Source organism: Cynocephalus volans, chromosome 10 (genome assembly GCF_027409185.1).
Source record: "Cynocephalus volans isolate mCynVol1 chromosome 10, mCynVol1.pri, whole genome shotgun sequence".
Lineage (NCBI taxonomy): Eukaryota > Metazoa > Chordata > Mammalia > Dermoptera > Cynocephalidae > Cynocephalus > Cynocephalus volans.
This window is the reverse complement of record NC_084469.1, coordinates 7,988,938-8,011,253: the sequence shown is the minus strand read 5'-3', so window position 1 is coordinate 8,011,253 and position 22,316 is coordinate 7,988,938. Positions and strand designations below refer to the sequence as shown.

The 22,316-nt window shown below is 56.7% G+C and overlaps 1 protein-coding gene across 1 annotated transcript; it reads right to left on the bottom strand.

Annotated features, from left to right (window-relative positions):
• Window positions 1-3,279: 3,279 nt before the first annotated feature.
• NGFR (nerve growth factor receptor) lies at window positions 3,280-21,954 on the bottom strand. Its single transcript, XM_063112162.1, has 6 exons — window positions 21,885-21,954; window positions 15,511-15,652; window positions 11,617-11,976; window positions 7,676-7,928; window positions 6,327-6,487; window positions 3,280-5,706 (listed from the first exon to the last, which is right to left on the bottom strand). Exons 1-6 carry the CDS (start codon window positions 21,948-21,950, stop codon window positions 5,405-5,407), a joined length of 1,284 nt encoding a protein of 427 aa, XP_062968232.1. The 5' UTR covers window positions 21,951-21,954; the 3' UTR covers window positions 3,280-5,404.
• Between the last annotated feature and the right edge of the window lie 362 nt (window positions 21,955-22,316).

Here is a 22,316-nt window from a genome sequence, read left to right as displayed (position 1 = left end):
CGCTAGATGTGTACTGGGAATGCCCACCCCCCACTTTGATGGAGCAGGGCAGCCATCAGGAGCCTGGGCGTGGCCAGGGCAGGAGGATTTTGTGGGGAACCCGGTGTAGCTGGGGAGGATCAGTGTGAAGGCAGTTGGGGGGCATGGGGGGCAGGAGGCTGAAGAAGGAGCCCTACTTGCCTCAGCTCTTCTGTATCCAGATGCCTGGGGGCTCAGCCTTGTCCCCTGGCCTTCTGCCCACCAGCTGCCACAAAGCTGGGGAGGAATCTGCTTTGCATTATCAGAGGAGCCGCCTTCTCCAGGCATATGGTCAGCAGACCCCCCCCAGCCCCCCAGCATCATGGGAAATGTCTTCTCTGGACCCCGGTGCTGGCCCAGCCCCTTTTCCCTCTGGAACACTGGGCTACAGGCTCAGGGGTCTTCACCACGCCCCTCCCCCCCTTGTCTTGGCTTCATTGCACCGACGAAAGAGGAGAGGAGACACCAAGGGGAGAGATCAGCCCTCATGGGTCGGCAAAGATGAAGGCTCTGATCCTCTGAACTAGACAATGAAAGGGACAAAAGAGGCTCCTCGGGGGCCTGAGCCAAGAGGAGAGAGGCCTTGGGGTCGTGGTGGGGAGTAGAGGGGAGAATTATAGGCCTCAGGCCCAAGGAGACCGATGACCCAGGAAGCGGCAAGGGTGTCTCCATCAGTCCTCTGAGCCCACCGGGGGCTCAGCATGCGTCCCTGAGCTGAGTTGCCCCAGCTGGTGGCCGCCAGCCCTACGTGGCTACTGAGCACTTGAAGTGTGGCTGGTCCACATTGAGATGTGCTGTCAGAATACAATACACACTGGATTTTGAAAACTTAGTAGGACGAAAACTGTAAAATATTCCATTAATAATTTGAAAATCTTGATTATGTGTTGAAATAATATTTTGGATATATTGGGCTAAATAAAATATATTAGTAAGTTTACCTGCTTTTTTTACTTGTGTAATGAGGCTACTAAAAAATGAAAAATTACATATATGTCACTTATATTTCTGTTGGACAGAACTGCTTCAGAGCATACTCATTTATTTATTCAGCATAATTTTATTGGATGCCAGCTATAAGCCAGGCGAGGTGCTAAGGATTAGAAGGTGAGCAAAACCAGACCCTGTCTCTGGTTTCCTGGAGTTTACAGTAATCGAATAATCACTAGACGGGTGCCTAATTACAAAGAGAGATTAAGTGGTCTAAAGAAAGGGAATGGAACATTTGTTCTCTGAAACCTGATTCAGGCCCTGAGTACACTGAGGGCTTCCCCGAGGAAGCACTGGACTGCGGTAACTTGGGAAAGGAGAGAAAGAGTGTTCCAGACAGAAAGGACAGCCTGTGCAAAGGCCCTGTGGCTAGAGAGAACAGCAGAGCTTGGAGAGTTATAAGAAGGCTGGTTTGGGGGAGCACAGAGAGCAAGGAGGAGGATGGCTAGAGCAAGGTGGTGAGTCCGGGGAGCTGGCAGGGGCCTCACTCAGCCCTCCAGGGCCACATCAAGGATGGGAAGTCCATGAAGCATTCTAGCGCTTGAGGGGGAATTAGAGAGCAAGCGTCCAGAGGAGGAGCAGTGTGGAGGGAATCTCTGGTACAATGTCTTTGAGGCTCGCTGCTGCCCTGCTCCCAGGAGCCCTAGGCCAGTGTCAGTCACTTTCCTACCCCCATCACCTTCCCCTTGCTCTAGGGAACTTTTTAGAAGCCCCTCTTCCCAACACCCCATGCTCCATCCTTTACTTCAAGCCACCACTGACTTCCACCTTCCCCGCTCTCCTGCCCCACCCCCAGCCTCCATTCTGCCACCAGAGCTAGTATTTTCTAAAATGCAAATCTGTCTGTGGCAAACCCCCTGCTTTAAACCCTCAATGGCTCCCTAGTGTTCTCAGAATATAGTCCAGACCCTTTAGCCTGTCTCTCCATAAGCCCTACTGACCTCCCTCCCGCTCCCTCTCTGGGCTCTGAGCACAATAGCTGCCCCAGGCCCTGCATACTCTGTTCTCTCTCCCTGCGAGGCTTTTGCTCTGCTGATTCCTCTGCCAGAAACTCTCCACCCCCGGCTTGTTAACTGCACTCATCCTTCAGTGCTCAGCTTCTGCGTCCCTTCTCTGACAAACCTTCCCTGACCCCTGCTATGGTGGGTCTGGGCTGGCAGCCCCACTCAGCCCTGTTATGACAATGCACTCCCTCCAGAATGTCAGAGGGCTGAAGGCGGGGATTTGTGTTTCCCTTATTTCCACAGGACAGCACCTGGCTCACTCCCACCAGACAAGAGGCTGGCAAAGAGTAGAGAGCCACCCTTTGGGCAAAGATTGTATTTCCCCCATCAGAATGGGGGCTCCCTTAGGACACGAGCTGAGCCTCCCTCATCAGATTAGAAGTCTCAAGTCTGGCCCTGTCTCCTCCATCAAACAGGAGTCTCCCTCAAGACAGAGATTGTCTTCCCCACCACACTGGGGGTTTTCTGAGTACCAGGATCATTTCTCTAACTCTGAATACCTCCCCCCACACCCACTGTCTTCCTCACAACCCTCACAGGCTGGGGGCAGCAGGGGGCGGATGGAAAATGCAGAGCCCCCCCCACCCCACCCCATGTCTAACTCTTGCCTGGGCCTGGCTGGCCCTTTACCCCGGATCCAGAAGTCAGGAAGGTCTGTTTGCTGTTCTTACTGGAAAAAAGCAGGCCTCCCCCAGTCTCCCCTGGCCAGTCCCTCCAGAGGACCTGGCCAAGCAACTGGTAGGGGCTGAGCAGCTTTGCCTACCTGCCTGGCCAGCCTCAGAGAGGGGCACAGGCCTGGGGCCAGGAACACAGGCACCCCAGGAGCTCCCACGCGTGGGCTGGGCATGGCTCAAAGCCAGGCTGGCAGGAGCCTGGGTTAGGACCTGCCCAAGAGGGCTGCGAGGGAGGGGCCTGCCTGCCTAACTCCGGGCCAGGCCAGCCAGCCTCCCTCCAGGCCATCTGGAGCCAGATCCTGTGTGTGTGTGTGCGCGTGTGTATGTGTGTCTCCCAGGCCATGTGGGTGGCTGGGAGCTGTGGGGTTATGACCTGGCCCTCCTAGCAAGCCTCTGGCTCCCCTGTGGTCAGTTTCATTCTTGACATCTGGTCAAGTTCACAGCTGGCCAGCTTCCTGCATGGCCATTTTCACTTTCCCTCTCTAAGATCTGGGGCAAAAGGCTCCCACTCCTTCCCCACTCCACTTAAATTAACTCCATGGTTACACATGTGAACTTTCTAGATTTCTTTAAAAATTCCCCATTTGGTGGTGGTGGGGAAATAGGATAAGAACTCACTGAGTTGGAAATTATACCTGGGTCCCTGCTGCATACATGATCCCAACCAACTCAAACCACGTGTATTTCCAGAAAATCTCTGTGCACTATTTTTCTTTCTTTGCTGTTTAATGTTCATCACTTATGTTTTATGTGTAGGTTTCAGGAGGCCCAAGAAATGATTACACAGGATGCAAGGAGTGGGGGTGACAGGGTTATGGGGGTCTGGAGCTCGCAGCCCCCAGCTGGGGGGCCAAAAGGGTTCCATCTCAGCCCAAAGGGAGGCGGAAGGGCCCCAGAACCAAACACATGCTGAAACATACTTGCAACACCCCAACCCCCTCCCCACCTGCTGGGGAGGAAAATAAATACACTTGACTCTGTCCCACTCCCTAGGTGCCACAGGTGAGGGGCCAGCAGGTGAGTTTCCTCCTCTCATCACAGATTGAGGTCAGAGAAATGTCATCTACATACAATGCTCCTAGTCCCTTATACAGGGTTGGGAGAACCCTGGGTGGGGAGGGGTGGCTGTCAGCACACTCCCTGCCTGGGGCTCATTCATGCTAAATAGCCCCGGGGCGCCACACTCATTCCAACATCAAGCAAAACAAAAAGGCCAGGGAGAGGGTGGAAACGCCACTGAGACTTCATGGCCCCTTTCTGGACAAGCTAAGGAAAAAAGTTTATCGCAGGGGCCTCTAAACTTGGGAGACACCTCCTTCAGGCCACAGTCTAACTCAGTTCCTTCTTGCTGTATTCCCACACTGGCCCACTTTTCTTCATTGGAACCTTCTGGGCCCAGCCAAACCAGTGCTTGCAGGGAGGGGAGGATGGCAGGAGCATTCCTCCACGTGCAAGCCCTTGGAAGACAGACGCCAGCTCAAGCCTCAGCGGTCCTTGGCTGGCCAAACCCGGGGGCGAGGGAAGACAGCCCCAGCAGAGCTCATTTCCCTCCGATGCTTCTCTGGCAGCTGCCCCGGGCAGGATCCAGTCTCAGTCCAAGAGAAGGAACTCGTGAAAAAAAGCAAGATATCTCATCCTGTGTGTGTGCGTGTGCGTGCATGGGTGTATGTGCGTGTGTGTGTGTGCATGCCTGTGTGTGTGTGTTGCAGGGTGGGGGGTCCTTAGGCCCTGACCCCTAGGGCTGATTCTAGGGGCTAGTGTTAGCTTCAGGTCTGTGCTGGGGCGGAGGCACCAACAGTCCAGGGCCATGCGACAGATGCCACACGGACATGCCTGAGGGAGACAGGCAGAGGGGAGCAGCACCCTTTTCCACAAAACCCGAACCTGACTTCATGGTGGATCAATGGACCAGGACTTGGACACGTCTCCCATCTCCACAGGGGTTGGACAGGGGCTGGAGATGGTGGGGGATGCAGTGGACTTGGCCTCAAGACATTTCCCAGGAGGTCACCTGGTCTCCCTCCCCAGCCCTCAAGCAAACCTGAGACCCCTCATTTAGAGAGATGCCAGCCTCCATTAGGCCTCTCCATAGCAGGGTGGCTTTGGGCAAATCACGGCCTCTCTCTGAGCCTCACTGTTCTGTACCTAAAGTGGGGGGTGGACTGGGTTCCAAAACCTCCTTCTGGCTCTGACAGGCCTCTGATCCTTTCCTTCTTAGGCCAGAGGGAAGGGGCGAGGGGTACTGAGGGAGGTTTTAGGCCACTATGATGCTCCCTTGTCCCCCAAGTTCACAGTGTAGAGTCCATGGCTCTGGTTCCTCAGTACCTCCCTCTGAGTCCCTGGGGCCTCGTCACTGGCCCCAATACCATCCCTGGTGTCAGCCCCCCAGATATGACACCTGCTAAGGTGGGAGGGGCTGACCCACCAGCAGTGTGGGAGAAGGGAGCAGAGGCCTGAGATAATGACGGGGCAGGGGCAGGGTGTGGAGGCAGGGAGGACACTTCTCTCGAAGGAGAGGGAGTATGATCAGAAGCAAAGGGGCCACACGAGGTGCAGTGACAGGGCTGTGGTTTGGGGGCCTGGACTCTGAGGCCCTACCCAGAGGAGCTCAGCTGTGACAGGCTGGCCCATGCCAAGGGGAGGGACAGGCCCCATGGGGGTTGGCTGGAGCATCAGTCATCGGAATGTGGGGGTAGGGCAGGGGCTCCCCAGGTTGGCTCACACCGGGGACGTGGCCGTGGACTCGCTGCACAGGCTCTCAACAATGTCAGCTCGTTGGATGCGGCACAGGGCAGCCAGGAGGGCATCGAGCGTTGCGCTGTCCTGGGCAGCCCAGTTGGCAAGCAGGGCACGGACGGGGCAGGCCTCATGGGTGAAGGAGTCTATGTGCTCGGGCTGGTAGCCCAGCTCACCCGCCAGGTTCCGCCAGGTGTCCCCCGCAGAGCCATTGAGCAGCTTCTCCACCTCCTCCCGCTTGGCTGGGGGCAGGCTGCTGTAGAGGCCTCCGTCACCCTTGAGGGCTGCCGAGGACCCAGAAGGGAGTCAGGTCCCACCCTCTGGACCTTTTTCCCCTCAGTGTGCGTGGGGCCTGGGGTAAGACTCAAAAGGGCCAAGGCATTTCTCCTCCCCGCCTGGGGCCTAGAGGCAGAGGGGTGACCAAGATGAGGTCCTGGATGGGGCACATGGATGTGGAGGGGCCTGGGGGATGCTGACTCATGGTCCCGTCCTCACTCACAGCTCCAGCACTACCCTCACCACCTAACCCCTCCTGCTGCCCCCCAGCCAGTAACCAAGGCAGAGGAGGAGACAGGACTTCCCGGATCCAGACAGCTGCAAGTGTCCTGCAGCCGAGCTAGGGGCCACTAATCAGGGTACACACTTAACTTCTTGTTCCCCAGAAGTCCAGGGCAGGAGGCTAATTGCAGCTACTCTGGGCAGTAATTAGCCCCCAGGGGGGACAATTAGCTTGATGAGTCTGGAGGCTCCAACTTTCCCAAGTCATTCCACTGGAAAAGACCTTCCCTCCTCATTCCCCGTACCCAACCTCTCCCCTCCTTCAACAGAGGTGAACCTCTGTGACAGTCCTTCCTACAGTCTAACCTTAATCACTGCTGTTCTCCCTGCCTGCCCTGCTGCTCACCCTGGCCTGAGGCCGTCTGTGTGTGGGGCTGCTGGTCATGCAGGCTCTGGCTGTCCACAGAGATGCCGCTGTCGCTGTGCAGTTTTTCTCCCTCGGGTGGGGGCGTCTGGTTCACCGGCCGGCTGTTGGCTCCTTGCTTGTTCTGCTTGCAGCTGTTCCACCTGGAGTCAGAGGACAGGCCGGGTCCCGGGATGAGGGGCCGTTCCATTCCGGCCGATGCAGCTGAGGCGTCAGTGTGGGGGCCAGAGCATGGGAGGTGCTCACCTACAACCCTGCCACAGTACCTAAGGTTCTTATTTCTTTACATATCTGCCCCGTCCTACACTGAAAGCCCGGTGAGCAGAGAGCAACATCCCGCATGTGCTCAATAAATGTTACTGGAATGAATGTGCATAAATAAATGACTTCCCAGGAATTCCAGTTTTCCAATCTACCCTTCTAAAGTACTCCCACATGTGGGCAACAATATATACAACGATTTCCTCTGCAATTATAAGCAATAACAAAAAAGTGAAAACAAACAAAATGTCCATCAGTAGAGACAGGCTAAATAAATTATGATCCATCCATATTATTGAATGAGTGGTTACAAATGATTCGATAGTCTGTATGTCCTGAAGAAAGCTCTCCTGGGGGAGAGCAAGTGAAAAACGGTTGTAGAATATGTGTAATGTGATCCCATTGATGCTTTAAAAAAAAACCTGCATGTTTACATATAGTTATAATAAGTTTTACATACATATGTTTATAAAAAATGCACAGAAAATAGTTGGGAAGGATCTATTCCAAACAGATTCCAATAAAGAGAGGAGTAGGATTTGAGGAGATAAAAGGGGATTTTTACTTTGTGCCTTAAAAGATATCGGTCTTGTTTGCATTTTCCTAAAGAAGAATGTGTTACTTTGATGATATTTTTAAAAAAGAATGAAGAATGCATTTAAAACTTTTAAATGCTTTTTGGGAGTTCTGGCACATCCTGGATTCTTGGTGTGGGTGCCACAGGATGCCAAGTGTGACATGGGAAGGGGAAGGGACGCATGCACACACAGGTAACTGTGGGGGAGAATGGGGTCTGGGGGCTGAGGACACAGCAATTGGGGGTAGGGGGAGTCAGGGAGGGGAGCAGCATGGGAGTGGGAGGGGCTGGAGCCAGGCCAGGACAGGGACGATCCTCTTCCCTCACCTCCTGCAAACCCACCATGCCCTGGAGTGGGGCAGCTAACGTTGAGCGAGGTTGACTTGTTTTGGGGTTGAGTTTAAAGGGTGTGTGCGTCTTCATGTCAAGGTCAGAGCAAAGCCCTCCTGGAGGGCAATGTCTCACTCTCTGTCCCCACCGAGCCCCCTCTCACCTCTTGAAGGCGATGTAGGCCACGAGGCCCACAACAACAGCGGCCAGGATGGAGCAGTAGACGGGGATGAGGTTGTCGGTGGTGCCTCGGGTCACCACAGGCTGGGAGCTGCCCATCACTGTAGTCACCACATCTGCCACCGTGCTGTATACAAAGTCTTGTTCTGGAGGCACCTCGGGCTCCTGGGTGCTGGGGGCTGTGCTGTCTGAGCCCTCCGGGGGTGTTGACCGTGTAATCCAGCGGCCAGGGATCTCTGGGAGAAAGGACCACAGGAGTGAGGACCCAGTCCCCCCCAGGCCACTCTCCTTATGTTCTGACCCACTCCCGTGCTTCTTCTGAGCCCCCTCCCCTGGCTCTGGTGCTCATGCTTCCAGCTGTTAGGCACAGGGTGGGGGCTGGGATTGTGTGCATGATGTCATGACAGTGAAGGGCTAGGGCTGGTAGTCAGGACACCTGGACCTGCTTCAGTCTGTGGCTGACTTGCTGTGTGACTCTGGAATAGTCCCTTCTTCTCTCAGGACCTCAATTTTCCCTTCTGTAGAATGAGCATATTAAGAGAGATGGTCTCTAATCTCCCTTCCATCTTGGGCTGTGGTCTAGAATTCCATTCTGCCTCCCCTGGGTACCCAAAAGTCCGGTTTGGGGGCAAACACACAAAGAAGACTGAGTCTCAGGGCAGCCTCAAGCTGGAATCACTGTGGGAAATGCCTCTTTGGCCCCAGGCCGTCCCAGATGACTGCAGTCACCCCTGTCCTAAGAAAGGATGAGGGCACTCAGGTCTGGCCAGAGGAGCTTCCCCCACACCGCTCTCCCAAGAGCTGACCTCTAGCCCCCACTTCCTGTCTCTGATGTCCTAGGCTTTAGGCTTGGGCCAAATGGGGGTGTGGGCAGCTGGCTTGCTTCCCTCCAGCCAGTCCTTAAACAGTGGCCAGCCTCTGTTTCCTGCCCTGCCTGGCCCCCACACAGCCTCATCCTGCCACCCAGAGAAGACATGTCAGGTAGCCTGAACACTCTTTGAGCCGGAAGTAGACTGCTGGTGGAGAGAGGGCCCACAAGGCAGGTGCTGCCCACTGCCTCGGGGGGGAGGAGACTGTGCCTTGCCACCCACCGAGGCCCTCTCATGCCAGCTGGGCATTGCCAGCCTCCCTGGAAAGTGACCCCGCACCTCCTGGCACCAGTGGGTGGGATTTTCCGTTCTGCACCCAGCCGGGGGCAGGGCTGGGGCTGTGGGCTCTGGACAGCCGGGGGTACTTGTCTGGGCAAAGTTGCCTTGCTCCATCCATCCTCACTTCCCACGCCCGGGGCAGGGAGGGAAAGCGGAGAGGACATGCCAATGGAGTAAAGGGGAGGGCACCTTGCTCCCCAGCTCTGCCACACTCAGCCCCCAGTTTGCCCACCCAAGTTAGAGTTGAAGCTGCCCATCGGTCTTCTGGGCCTCCTTGGCTCAAAATGCAAATGCTTCAAAAGCCCCCATTTTCAACACCTTCTGAGGGGTAAGGCCCCCAAATGTGAATCTGGAAATAATCTGGCTGGCAGTGTGGGTGGGGCTGCCATCTGCCCACTCATCACCCCCCATCTCGGTTCTGGGAGGGGGTGGAGGGAGTGGGGTGGGAAGGGGAGAAGACAGAGCCCTGTCTTCTGGCAGCCCCACACAGGGCATTGGACTGGGGAGGGTCTTCTCTTGCACTGCCAGGGGACTGGACAAGTTGGGGGACAGCCTGAGCTCAGAGGCTGAAGACACAGCTCAGCTCAGACCCACCCCGACCCAGGGGCTGAAGGTGTGTGTGTGGTAGGGATGCTGGTGAATCAGGCCTTTACAGAGGTTAGAGAGCAGTGGGGACAGGCTGAGAGGGTGGTAAGGGACAGGCCCGACTGAAGATGGCGGCGCTGACTGTCCAGGGCTCCTTCCCGCATCTCTCCAATCCCCTCTGATGGAGGCAGGGGGATGAGATCCAGATGTGGCCATGTCCACTAGCGTTCCAACCTGCTAAGCCCTTGGCAGGTCCTGACAGCCATTTCCGGAATGGGAGCTGTCAGACTTGGGGGTGGAAGGAGGGACCAGGCTACCCCTCCTAAACCTGAATTTCACTGGGGCAAGGGGGGGAGAGCCTTCTGCCCTGAGGGTGGGTGAGTCACCATGTTGACACCTGAAATGTATCTGCAGGAAAATATAGTACACTGGAGGGGAGGGAGGCCACCAAACCAGAATCAAATTCCATTTCCTGAAATGGTCCCTCTGCCCCGGAGCTGACATTTAACCCTTCAGAGGCTAGAACTGAAAGGGGAACAGGGGCAGGGATCAACACACCCCTTGGGGGCATCCTCCCCCTTCAGGGTGGCTGGGAAAGTGGGGTGGTATCTGGGAGGAATCTGTGAACACCCCAAAAGGCAGAGCCCACCCTTCCCCCTGCCACCACTTGTCTTACTCTAACCACGCCCCTAAGTTCCCCCCCCCCCACCCCACTGGCCTGGACTTGCCCACGGAACTGCGCTGCCTGGCGCTTCATGCCACTTGCCTGTCTCCTGGCTCAGGGCAATCGCCACCGGAACCACCACATTCAGCGCCCCAATCCTCCTCCACCCTCCTCTCCAGTGCAGGAAGCTTCCAACACATGTCTGGCTTCAGCCCAGCTGCACAGCCCTCTCCACCCTGATCTCCCTGAGCCAGAGATCAAGAGACTTGGAAGGCAGGCATGGAGGCTCCCCAAGAGCAGGGGATTTATCTCTCCCATCCAACTCAGGGCTGACTGAAGGCAGGGGCTGTGCTGCCTCTACCAAATTGGGAGACCTCCAAAGCTGGGGCTGTCTTCTCCCTCAGCCGGGAACTAGGTGCTGGGACTGTATCTCCCTCGTCAGACTAGGAGAAGGTCATCTCTGTCCCATCAAAGTGCTGCCCCCTGAGGCCTGTGCTGCCTGCTCAGATTGAGGGCAACCTGAGGGTTAGGCCTCAGAGGGGAATAGCTCAGTGGGGGCACAGCCACAGGGTGATAGAAAGTTAAGGCATTGCCAACCTGTCCCTGCAGTGGAAAAGCCCATCTGCATCCCTGAGATGGACGTCACCAACTGGAGACAAAACAATTCTGCCCTGGCTCCCATGGAGTTTCCCTCTCCCTTCCTGGGAAATGCCCCTTCTCCTTGGAGCCCCATGACTGGCTAAGGTGGGTACACCCAGCTCCCTTCAGCCTGAGAGCTGACAGCCCTCTGTGCGTACCCTCAGTCTTCCAAGCTCCAGGCCTGGCCCTCCCCTTCTTCCTCTGCCACAGAATCCCTACTCCCACGACCCACTTGGTGTTCCCTGTGTCCAACCTCATTCTTCACTAAATGGTAACAATGACTAGTGCCCCCTCCCCCAGATCCCACAATTTGAAGTGGGCCAGCCACCTTGCCTAACACACAGCAGCCCTGCTGACCATATGACCAGTGAGGACACTGAGGTCCAGAGACAGAACTCTCCAGCATCACTCAGATAGTGACAGGCCAGATTCCATCCCTGGTCCCAGAGCTGCAAACCACTGTGGACCTAGACCAGGCCCCAGAGCCCAAGGGTCCCAACCCCTGAAGGTCCTCAAGCCACCTTTCCAGTTCAGAAAGCCTGCCTCAAGGATCGACCATGTCCTGCTCTGTGCTCTGGCGGTGGTGGCCGCTTATCTGCTGCCCATCCAATCCTAGCTGGCAGCCACAGATGAATGAAGTCCTAGAAAATGAGTTCCAGCGTCGTAACTGTGCCCTGGGACGATGATAACGCCCGCTTCGAACCACTTAGCCCAAAAGAAGCAATAGTGAAAGGCGTCCGTTGGTGAGATAGGATCGGGAATCACCTCCTCCCTCAGATTATCCAGAACTGGCTCCAGGTCACAGGGAGGCCCGGCAGTCCCGGCGGGGCCCCTCCCGACCCCCAGAGGGCGCCCGTCCTGCCGGCTCCAGCCCCGCGCCGCGCTCACCCTCGCACTCGGCGTCGGCCCAGCGCGAGCACTCGCGCAGCTGACGCTCGGTGTCCTCGCACACGGTGCAGGGCAGGCAGGGGTCCACGTGGTTGGCCTCGTCGGAGTAGGTGCCGTCGGGGCACTCCTCGCACACGGTGTTCTGCTTGTCCTGGCACGAGAACACGAGGCCCGAGCCCGGCTCGCACACGCGGCACGCCTCGCAGCGGCCGGTGTCCTCGTCCTGGTAGTAGCCGTAGGCGCAGCGGCACACGGCGTCGTCGGCCTCCACGCAGGGCGCCGACATGCTCTGCAGGCCCACGCACTCGGTGCACGGCTTGCACGGCTCGGTGGCGCTCACCACGTCGGAGAACGTCACGCCTGAGGGCAGAGGGACGGGCCGGGAAGCAGCGGACGCAGAATTTAGTCGCTTGCGCTTTGGGCACTTGGGACGCAAGGGCTAGCTAGAGTCCTTCCTCCCTCGTGGACCGCCATGGTCCTGACCCCTAGTTCAGCCTTGCCCCCTTCTTGACTCCCACCTTCTTCCTAGGGTCCCTGATCCCAAGCCTGTGAAAACTGGTGGTAGCCGACTGGGAAGGGGGAAAGGGGCCAGGAGCCCCCATCCTCCAGGCCCCAGAAGCGCTGCCCCTGAGGCTTCACGACTTACCAGCTGTTGCCGGTAAATTTCTTGGCAAATTCTCTTAGAGAGCTGCCAGCCCTGCGCCCTTGTTCCAGCATGATTAAGGTATAATCTGAGCGTGGTTCCCACCCAGCCTTCCCCGCCAGACAGGGCTGAGATGTGAACCCAGCCCAGCACGGCCGGCCCTCCACGGGGGAGCCTCGCGCCTCGGCTGCCCTTCCTTCCATTCTTCTCGGGACTGGTGGGGGCTCAGGTGTGGCCTGAATGGGAGAGACTCGGGTTAGACAGCAGCGTTTCCCACCCATGGCGCTACCCTACGCTATGCAAGGGCTTGGCTCTTGAGGGTGGGGACAGGACTCCAGGCAAGAGAGTTCAAGTACAGCAGGAGGGATTGAAGCTAGAAAGCAAGAAGGACTTGCATGTATAGTCCTCTGCCCTTTCAACTGGCATAAAGGGGAGATTGCCAAGCGCACTGTTCACTCTTGACTCATCCTCTCTTAATTGATGGACGTGAGCTCCAGAATAAGGGGAGGGAGGCCGGGGGATGCCAGCATCCTCCCCTTCTTGTGCGGGAAATGGGGGAGGTGGAGAACCCTGTGCCAATCTGAATCCGGGAGGACCTATCCTTGCTCCAAGGGCAGAAAAAGCATGGATTTAGGAACCTGAGAACCAGGGAAGGAGGGATTGTTCAGAATGTGGAAACAGAAGCAGAAAGACTAGAGTGCCATAGAAAGGAAGCTGAGGCCTGCTGTAGGGTCTGGTCTCAACATCCTCTCCTAACATCCTCTAAGGGATCAAGAGACAAGATGGAGCACAGGGTCATTATCTCGGGGGGTGGGGGTGGGGGTGGGGAGGCAAAGAAGGAAAAGCCACAGAGAAATAAAACAGGCAGAGGGCTGGACCGTGGCTCACTTGGGAGAGTGTGGTGCTGATAACACCAAGGCCCTGGGTTCGGATCCCTATATAGGGATGGCCGGTTAGCTCACTGGGTTAGCATGGTGCAGACAACACCAAGTCAAGATCCCTTACTGGTCATCTTTAAAAAAAAAAGAAGAAGAAGAAGAAACAGGCAGAAATGGGGGGCAGGGAAGAGAAGACCATGGCAGAAGGGCTGCAAGAAGACTTTGGTTTCTATTCAGTTCCAACAAAGGAAACCTGTGTTTCTCTTTCTAAGGAACAGGCAGATCTGGATTCAAAACCTGCTTACATCACTTATTAGCTGTGTGACTCTGGGTGTTTTACTTAACCTCTCTGAGCTCTTTCCTTTCTCTGTAAAATAGGGAATAATCTCCACTCACAGGGTCATGGTGAGGAATAAATGAAATTCAGCTGTAAAGCACTTGACACATAGCAGGGGTCCTATAAATGTCGGGTCCTATGGGGTAGGCAGTGATAAGTACAGTGAACTTTGGAGGCAGGGATATATAGTCAGAATCTAGCAGAAAGGACTTCCAAACATAAACAGCGAGGCAGGATGTGTGACCTATACAAACAAGAGGGTCCTATCTGGCTGGCATGTGGCAGTGGGGTGGGTCTAGTCACACTGGAGGGGAAGAGGAGCACCCCACTCATGGGAAAATACAGAAAATTAGCAGAAAACTCCTGGGAGAGGGTTTTAGGTGGTGTGAAAAATGTGGTCTTTTTTGGCAGAGAATGAAGGCAGGAGCTTAATAGGTTTCCTTGTGGAAACATTTTGAGGATACAGGGAAAGTCCGCTGGGGTCTCCATCCTGTAAAGTGGGCTTGTAAAGGCAGCCTATTAACACAGCTGGAGGCAGGGGAGGGGGAGAGAGGGAAGGAGGAGGAGGGAAGGGATGGAAGGGGAGGAAGTGGGAGGGAAGATTCCCCACAGCCACCTCGGAACCCGCCTCTGCTCCTGCCTCCCCTTCCCTTCACAGAGATTCTGAAACTTCCTTCTCCTGCACTACTCCACCCCACCTCCTGCTGAAGATCCTTTGACAGAAGGGAGAGGGGCCCCATCCTAGGAGATTTAGGTCCTGGGAGGAGAGCCCTGGGCTGGAGGCTAGGAAATGAGAGAGGCAGACATTGGAAGTTCCAGGATAGCCAATGGTGGACCAGCCCTGCCCTGGGATGGAAACCCTGCAGGCCAGGGCCAGGGCAGGTGGCCAGATGGCAAAGGCATTGCAGGGTGTCCAGCCTTCCCACCCAGGCCCAGGCACTCCTGTGCTGGGGAATGGGGTTACAGAACCCACAAGCACAGAGATGGGAGAGAAGTGTGTTTGGGGAACACCAAGGAGTTGGGGTTGCCTGAAGGATAGATAGACTGGTTGGGGAGGAGGGTACCAGAAGTAAGACTAGGCCAGCAGGTGGGTCCAAAGTTCCCAGCCCTATACCTTTGTTTCCAGCGGGATCAAAGAATCATCTGAGTGTGGTTCCCACTAGCCCCGCAGGTGGGCATTGAATGCCAGATACAGGCAGGATCTGACTGGCAGTAGCAGGACAAGGACACTGAGCCCACAGCCTGAAGGCAGTCACTGAGGACTGGGGGTATCCAGCAGAGACCAGGACTCCTGACTCAAAAGTGCCCAGAATTCATACTCTGGACAAGAGTGGGCCCAAGGGGCCCAGGCCGGCCATCCCTCTGCCTCCCTCATCCATCAGCCCTGAAAGACAGGTTCCTCTCCCTTCCTGAAGGAAATCTCAGGCTGGAATGGCCACAGCTCCTCCCCTCCCCCATCCAGGTCATCCTATAGTCAGGACGTCCTTACAGTGTTCCAATCCCCCATGCCTGCTGTCTCAGGAAAGCTCTACTTCCTTGGTCAAAGCTGGAGAACAGTTGGCATGGGGGGAGGGGTAGCCACACCCTCCCAGGATCCCCCAAGGTCAGTCTCCAGGGCAGCCAGGATTTGATCCTCCTCCTCCTCCCCCCAAGCACACCCAGGGAAAGTGACAGCCATTGATTTGCAGTGCAGATGATATTTTTAGCTGGTCATAGCATCAGCTACTCCTCCTCGCCTGGCCACACTCTTCTAACAGGCCTCCTCTGCTTGGGGGCTGGGAAGGGGCACCCCCTAGGGATTCCCTATCAGGTCCCTCTCCTCCCTCTGCATACTTCCCTCCTCCATTCTCAGCTTCTCCTCTCTACCTCCTATACTGGGTCAGACCCACTTCTGGTGACCACACAACAGTGGGCACGGACCCTGCCAGGAGTCAGAGCACTTACGTGGCCTCTACTGGGCATGCTCCTCCCCAGCTTCCCTCCCCTCCCATCCCTCTCATTCTTTCCCCCCTCCCTGCCTGCCACCCTATACTCACTGTCCAGGCAGGGCTCACACACGGTCTGATTGTCTCCACAAGGCTGGGCTACACCCTCGCCCAGGTTGCAGGCTTTGCAGCACTCACCACTATGGGTATACAGGCCTGTGGAGCATGCCTCCTTGGTACCTCCGAGGGACACCTGTGTGGGGTAGATCAGAGGATCAGACTGGCAAGAGACAGAGGGGTGTCTTCTGAGGGATCAAACGCCCCCTTCCTAATGCCTTCTATTGGAACCACCTGGGCTGGGATGAGCTCACCAGAGAGGCATTAGGCACATCAAAGCTGGGGTGGGGTGGGGGGCAGTGGGGGACAGTATGGCTCTGCAGGCTGCTGGGGGTGTGAGGACAGAGCCTCAGATGCCGACCTTCTCCAAAGTTCATCCTGGGGTTACAGCACCTCCTGGAATCCTGAGGATACACCACATGGAGAAGGCAGACTGAGGCCCAGCAGAGGGCCTTCTGGCAGGGACATCATGAATGGTTGGACAGGTTGTAGCTTGCACAGGGCTCCCAGCCAAGGGGGCAACTAGAGCTGAAATCTAGCCCAAATTCCACTCACTAAGCTTCACACCTGCAGGGCTGCATCTACCCAGAGGAAGGGACTTCTAACAAAAGCTAGCAGAGCCCTACTTTGGGTCTGTAATAACACATATTAAATATCAAATGGGAAGGAGCTGTGCCCAAGAGCATAAGGGAAAGGGCTGGGGTCTTGGGTTCAAATCCTGACTCTGCACTGAGGGTTCTGGCCTGCCCCACCTTCTCTCTCTGAGTCTTTATCTCCACACAGATAGAGATGGCGACAGCTGGGTGCTGGGGCAAAAGACCAGCCGATTGGCAAGAGTCTGGTGCCAAGGCGGGGAGAAAGGGACGCCTGTTATCAATGATAAGACAGTGGCTGCCCTCACCACCCAGCAGCCCTGCCCCACCAGGCTTTGATTTCCAGCCACCAGTCATCCTCCCTCCCCCATGTAGTCACAGGGAACAGCGCTAGAACCAGAGGAAAGGAGAATCAGATTCCTGCCACTGAAGCATCTTTGCTCATGGATGGAACGATTTAGCACCAGATTCCCTAGAGGGAGGGGCTGCTGGAGGCTCACTTTATATTTCTGTTCCTTAAAAAAAATCTTAATGTCTAATAAAACTCCAAAGCCTGCTTTGCTGGCTCCAGACCCTGTAGCTCCCATTTGATGCTGAGAAGAAGTATGAGCTTTTGAGTCGTGGGGCCAGAAGGGAAAGCTTTACAAGGTTGTGCTGGGCATTCCTCTGCTTCCACATTGGCCAGATCATGGCAAATATGCTCCCTTCCCTCCAGTCTTTTAAAAATATCCTGTGGTCTCACCAGAGTTTGGTGTGGAAGAAAACAGAGGAGGCAGGGGAATGGACAGTTCGGATCAACTTAGGAGGCAGCTTGCGGTCCCCAGGAGACTGGCAGGGAGGTTGCTGGTAGCAGAGGGGACCTTGGGTGTTGCCACCATCTCCTCCCAGGTGGTGGCAGCATGTGGTGCTGGGAACATCTGCAGACCAGGAGCCTTGGGGTCCCAGATGCAGGCTTTCCCCCAGGAGGTAAGATTCCAGAAGAATCTGTTCTGATTTCTTCTCATGCTTAAATGTCACTTCCTTAAGGAAGTATTCCTGTTACCCCCACCCCTCCCAGGTCAGGGGGAGCTGCCTTGTTACACAGCCTCCTGTTCTTCAGTTCTCCTCTGGCCTGGTACTTTATAGACTCCCCCACTAGACTGTCAGCTTCCTGAGGGAGCTGGATTGCCCCAGTGCCTGACACAGTAACCAGCACATGATAGAGACCCAACATATATACTTATGGAATTTAAGAACATGAAAATACCACATGACCTCCATTAACTAGAACTCTGGTCTGGAAGAATGACTCTTCGGGATAGCTGAGTTTCCCAAGAGTCAAGGATTTGCTGCTATAATCACCTGCTGTTTTTCATTTCCCCATTGTGGCTGCACCCTGGAACATAGCTTCACGGTTCTCCCATGACTCAGGGACTCAGTATTTACACCAGTGTTTATTCTGGGCTGCAATGCAGTGAAGCGCTTGTGTTCTTGATCCCAAATTACTCCACTTATTGTCTTTTTAAGTTCTCTGTCAGCTTTTTCATAGTTTTTCTGTCTCTTCCCTTCCTGTCAAGGTATCAGTTGTCACTTCTTGCTGCTACCAGAGTGTGACATAAAGCAGCCCCTCCCTCACCATTCTAAATCATTATGTCTAATTGAACCTTTAGCAACTATGTAACAAGCCTTGGTGTGTAAATAGGATCTGAACAAGGAGGGGCAATTCTCTGAGTAAATGTGTGAGCTACAGTGCCACCCTCCTCAGTGGCCTCCAAGGCTCCGAATCCGGGCTCATCACTTAGCAGCTGAGTGACCTGGGATGGGTTTTGATTTTCCCTGTGCCTCACTTTCCTCACAGGTAGTCATGACAATACCTGTCTCATAGGGTTGCTGTAAATATTAAATGAGTGAGTAAAGTGTTTATACACTTTGAAACCCTCTTTTCTCTTCTCCAAGTCTTTCTTGCTGCCTTTGTGGCTCTTGGCTGTGTTCCAGTTAGTAGAGGTCAGTAGAGACCTGAGCTCCAGATAGCGGAGGGGTCTGTCTTTGGTAGTTGTGAGTGGTAGGCAGCTTTGTGTGAGCCTCTCTGCCAAGAAGGCTGCTCTCCCTGCTGCAGCCCTCTGTTCTCTCTCTCTACTCTCAAGACTTGCTTTGGGAGGCAGGGCCAATAATTAGTAACCATGTGTTTCCTGTACTTGTTTTATGTCTCCTGCATCATAAAATCCTAGATCGGCTTCTTAATAGTATGTTACTTTGGGAAAATTACTTAATCTCTCTATACCTCAGTTTTCCCACCTAAAACATTAGGTTAGTAATATCTACTGCACAGGGTTGCTGTGAAGATTAAGTGAAATAATTTATGCAAATGTGTCTGGTTCATAGCAGGAGTTCAATAAATGTTAATTATCAAAATAAGTACCCTGTCTTAGGGAGAATGAGCTGCTGAGACCAGGCAGGAGGTAGTGGGAGGAGAGAGTTTTAGCCAAGCAGGAAGGGTGACTAGAGTTCAGGCTGATTGCTCCAAAGTGATCAACTTATCCAAATGACAGACACATTTGCCTGAAATGTGTATTTATTATACTTATCCCTTTCAAATGTGATAGAATAATTTCATCCCATTCTCAAGAATGTTTGCAATATTTTATTTTTGCCATTTCAAGTCTTACAAAGAGCTAAGGTGGAAATACCCTCAAGAATGTTAATTTTTTTTAATTGGACAAAATGGAAAACACCAAAATAGTTGAAAGTATTTGAAACTGTGTGAATGTTTCAGTGTGATGAGTCCTGATCATTTACAACAGCTTCAGCAAAGGTTCCTTAGGACAATGGAGCCTTAGTCACCATCATGGGGTTGGAGAGGTTTTCAAATATCTGGAGGGTCTTTTGAGGTCCATGCAAACCCATGGGAGGCACTGGCACGTGCCCCCAGCCCCACCGCTTTGGATAAGGAGTTGAGTTGGGGGTAGGAGACATGAGCTAATTACCTAGGATGGTGTTGCATGGAGACTTGAGAGGGGGGTGGAGGCTCTCCCTGGGGAAAGGGGCTCAATTCTAAATTTGTGGTGACAAAGGCATAGGTCATAGGGACCCGGAGTTCAGGGCCACGCCACCTTCCTTGATCTAGAAGATCGAGGGAGACAGGGAGCCCAGCAAACAGGGGAAAGAGCATCCTGGGCCCCACTTACTAAGTGGGGGAGCCTGGTCTCCTGCCTGAAAGTCAGGAGGTTCTCCTTCCTCAAGTGTAAAATGGGAATAACTAAATTTACCTTGCTGGGACTTTCTACGGATTAAATAACAGGAGAGGATGTATCCAGGGCAGTGCGAGGCACATAGAGTGCATTTATCAAATTTTATTATTCCCGCCTCGCCACCCCGTCCCCTAGAGAAGCAGCGAGGCGCTTGAGCCAAATTGGGCTGGTACAGTGGGGTGGGGGCCCCTTCTCTCCCCGAGTCGCCTCCCCAGCCCCCACCCCCCACCCCAGCCCGGCCGCTCACGTCTGCCCATTTGCTGCCCTCGCTGCATCCGTATTAGGCGCATTAGGCAGCCGGGCGGCTCCGGTTACAGACGTCTGAATGACAAAGTGCCTCCATTACCGGCGCGGCCCGCCAGCCGACCCGCCGGGACGCGCTCTGGTTTCAGCACTCGCGCGCCGCGGCCCAGGAAGAAAGTCGGGGCGCAGAGCCCGCGCACCCCGAGCAGCCCGCGTCGAGGCGGAGGCGAGCGCCGCAGGGGCTGCAGGCGGCACATTCTGCGCGGGGCCCGTCTTCCCCAGCCCCCAGGCCCTCCGCGCCCGGGTCCCCTTGCTCCTCAACTCTTTCTACTCGGGGACACCCTCTCCTGCCCAGATCCCGAGCCCGCGCCCTCGCGCCTCCGGGATCCGGACCACCGGCCGTCCGGCCTCCCCTCCCCGCCCTCCTCGGCCCCGCCCCCACCCGCCCCCTCCGCCTGAGAAGCATCTCTAACCAGCGGCGTCAGTCAGCAAACGTGCGCGCGGTCACTCCCAAGTCCCCGGACCCAGCCACAGGTACTGACAGCTCCGGGGAACCGGGCTGAGCTTCGCGGATGCGGCCAGCACCCGGAGAGGCTCTCTGCCCGCCCCAGCCCCATATTCCACCGCCGGCCTGACCCTGATGGTGCCAACCCTGTCCCCGCCGTGAACGCAGCTCTTATCCCGAGCTGGGACGCCCGGCTGCCCCCTCAAGAGGCGCGGGGAGTGCCGAGCTGGGGATCGGGGGGGGGGGGGGGGGCCTAGCCATGACTCTGGCCCAACTTGCTCGTGGGATCTTGGCCAAGTTGTTCAAACTCTCACAGCCTCAGTCTTCTCATCTGTAAAACGGGGATTTGGGGGCACAATTCTCAGATGCAAAGATGAAGATGGCAGGGAGAGTGACGCCTCCTTCATTGCCAAACCTCCCAGGACATTCAGTCATGCCCACACACCAGGTCACATCTCCTGAAAATCTTGTCAGAACCATCCGAAGGACCCGCCGAGCTTTGCCGAGGCGTCCGAGCGCCGCCGTCTCCTTAGGTGTCCAGCGGCTTCCACCCAAAGCCGGGTGGGATCCCGACCCTCCCAGGCGCTGGAGCCTAAGGAGCGCGGTGGGAGCGGCGCTCAGGTCGCGCAACTTAATGGGGGGCCGCGCGCGGTCCAGGCGCGCACGCAGCTGCGGCTGGCACATCCCTCGCGCCGCAGCGCCCCCTGCGGGCCGCCTCCCGCCTGCGCGGCCGGGAGCTGCGCGCTGCCGGGACAGTCCCCGCCTAGTACGTCCCGGAGCTCTGTACCCGGAGCCGCGGCCGCAGCCAGGCGCGGTCGGGGAACGCCGTCTCCATCCTTCCCGGTCCGCTGAGCTGCTTCAACCCGTGAGAACACGCGCGTCGGAGGAGCCTGCGGGCCGTGGGGGAACCCGGGCAGTGGGCTCGCCCCGGCGAAGTGGGCGCTCCCTTCCCAGCCCCGGGTCCCCCGCCGCAGTTCCCGGACTGGGCGGAGAAAGAGCGCGGGAACAGGCGCGGAAACGTCCGTCCCTCGGCTCTACGCTCTGGCCCACTGTCCCTCGGTCGGCAGGTGGGGCCCCGACCGCTTTCGGGTTCACACCCCCTTCTCCGTCGGTTACCTGTCCTTCCGTCTCCACCTCGCTCGCCGCCCTCCCTCCCCCTTCTCCCTCCCTACCCACTTCCACTCCGCTCTCACCCGCTCTGCAGCTCCCTAAACCGCTCCCTCCGACGCCCCTCCCCCACCATTGTCTGGTCGGTCCCATTGTCCAGGCCCTGTCCCCTCTGCCTCCGGTCCCTCCGATCTCCTCGCGCATTGTTCCATCCCCTAGTCTCCGGTTCCTCGCCCCAGCCCCGCTCACCCCTCACATCTCTAGTCACCGTCCTCCTTCTCTTGCCTCGGTTCCGTCCCACGACTCGCCAGAGACCAAGATGCTGAAGGGCAAAGTCCCCTCGGGACCGGCGTTTAAGTGCTCTCTTCCGAAGAACCCCGGCACCCAAGAGCCCCATGACCTCCTCCTAAGAGACCCCTCGGCTCCCCAACACTGTCCCCCGCGGTACCCGAGGACCAGCATCCGCGCGCCAGTCTTGCCCGCATCTCTGCCTTGGGACTCAGGGTCGCCTCTGCGCTCCGAGAACCCTAGACGTTCCTTCGTGGATCCCGGCATCGGAGCTCCACTCCCACCACCCACCCCCAGCATCTGGCACCCCAACTCTCTGTTCTGTTCCTTGGGTGGCGGCGCCCGGCTCCCCTCGGGGTTCCGATCCCGGGAAAGGGAGCAGGCTCCCCTCCGGCTAGCACTCACCCCGAGGAGCAGCAGCAGCAGCAGGCGCGGCCCGTCCATGGCGCGGCCCGCGGCACCTGCCCCCATCGCCCGCCTCCCGCGGCAGCGCTCGGCTTCCAGCTGAGTCCGCTCTGCGGACGGACGGGGTAGGGCTGCGCTGCGCCCCTGCGCCCCTGCGCCCCTGCGCCCGCCCGCCGAAGCTGGCCGAGGCTCCGCTCGCTCTGGCTGCGGGCGGGAGGCGCTGGTGAAGCCAGTGCGGCGGCCCCGCCTCCTCCCCGCCCTGCCCGCCCACCCCCGGAACCGCGCCCGCCCGCCCCGCCGCCGCCGGGTGGGGAGCCGCGGGGAAGGGAGGGCGTGCGGGAGCCGCGCCCGCGGGCCCCGCTGCCGAATCTCCGCGCCCTGGCCCTCAGAGCCTCTCGCCCACCCCGCCCCGGTACCCAGTACCCGGTCCGC

Excerpts from the sequence above, each read along its gene's own strand:
- NGFR (XM_063112162.1), bottom strand. The coding sequence starts at position 21,950 with ATGGGGGCAGGTGCCGCGGGCCGCGCCATGGACGGGCCGCGCCTGCTG. Across the intron at positions 7,929-11,616 it reads GGCCGACGCCGAGTGCGAGG|AGATCCCTGGCCGCTGGATT; the intron begins GTGAGCGCGGCG and ends CCTTTCTCCCAG. Across the intron at positions 5,707-6,326 it reads ACAGACGGCCTCAGGCCAGG|CCCTCAAGGGTGACGGAGGC; the intron begins GTGAGCAGCAGG and ends GGTCCTCGGCAG.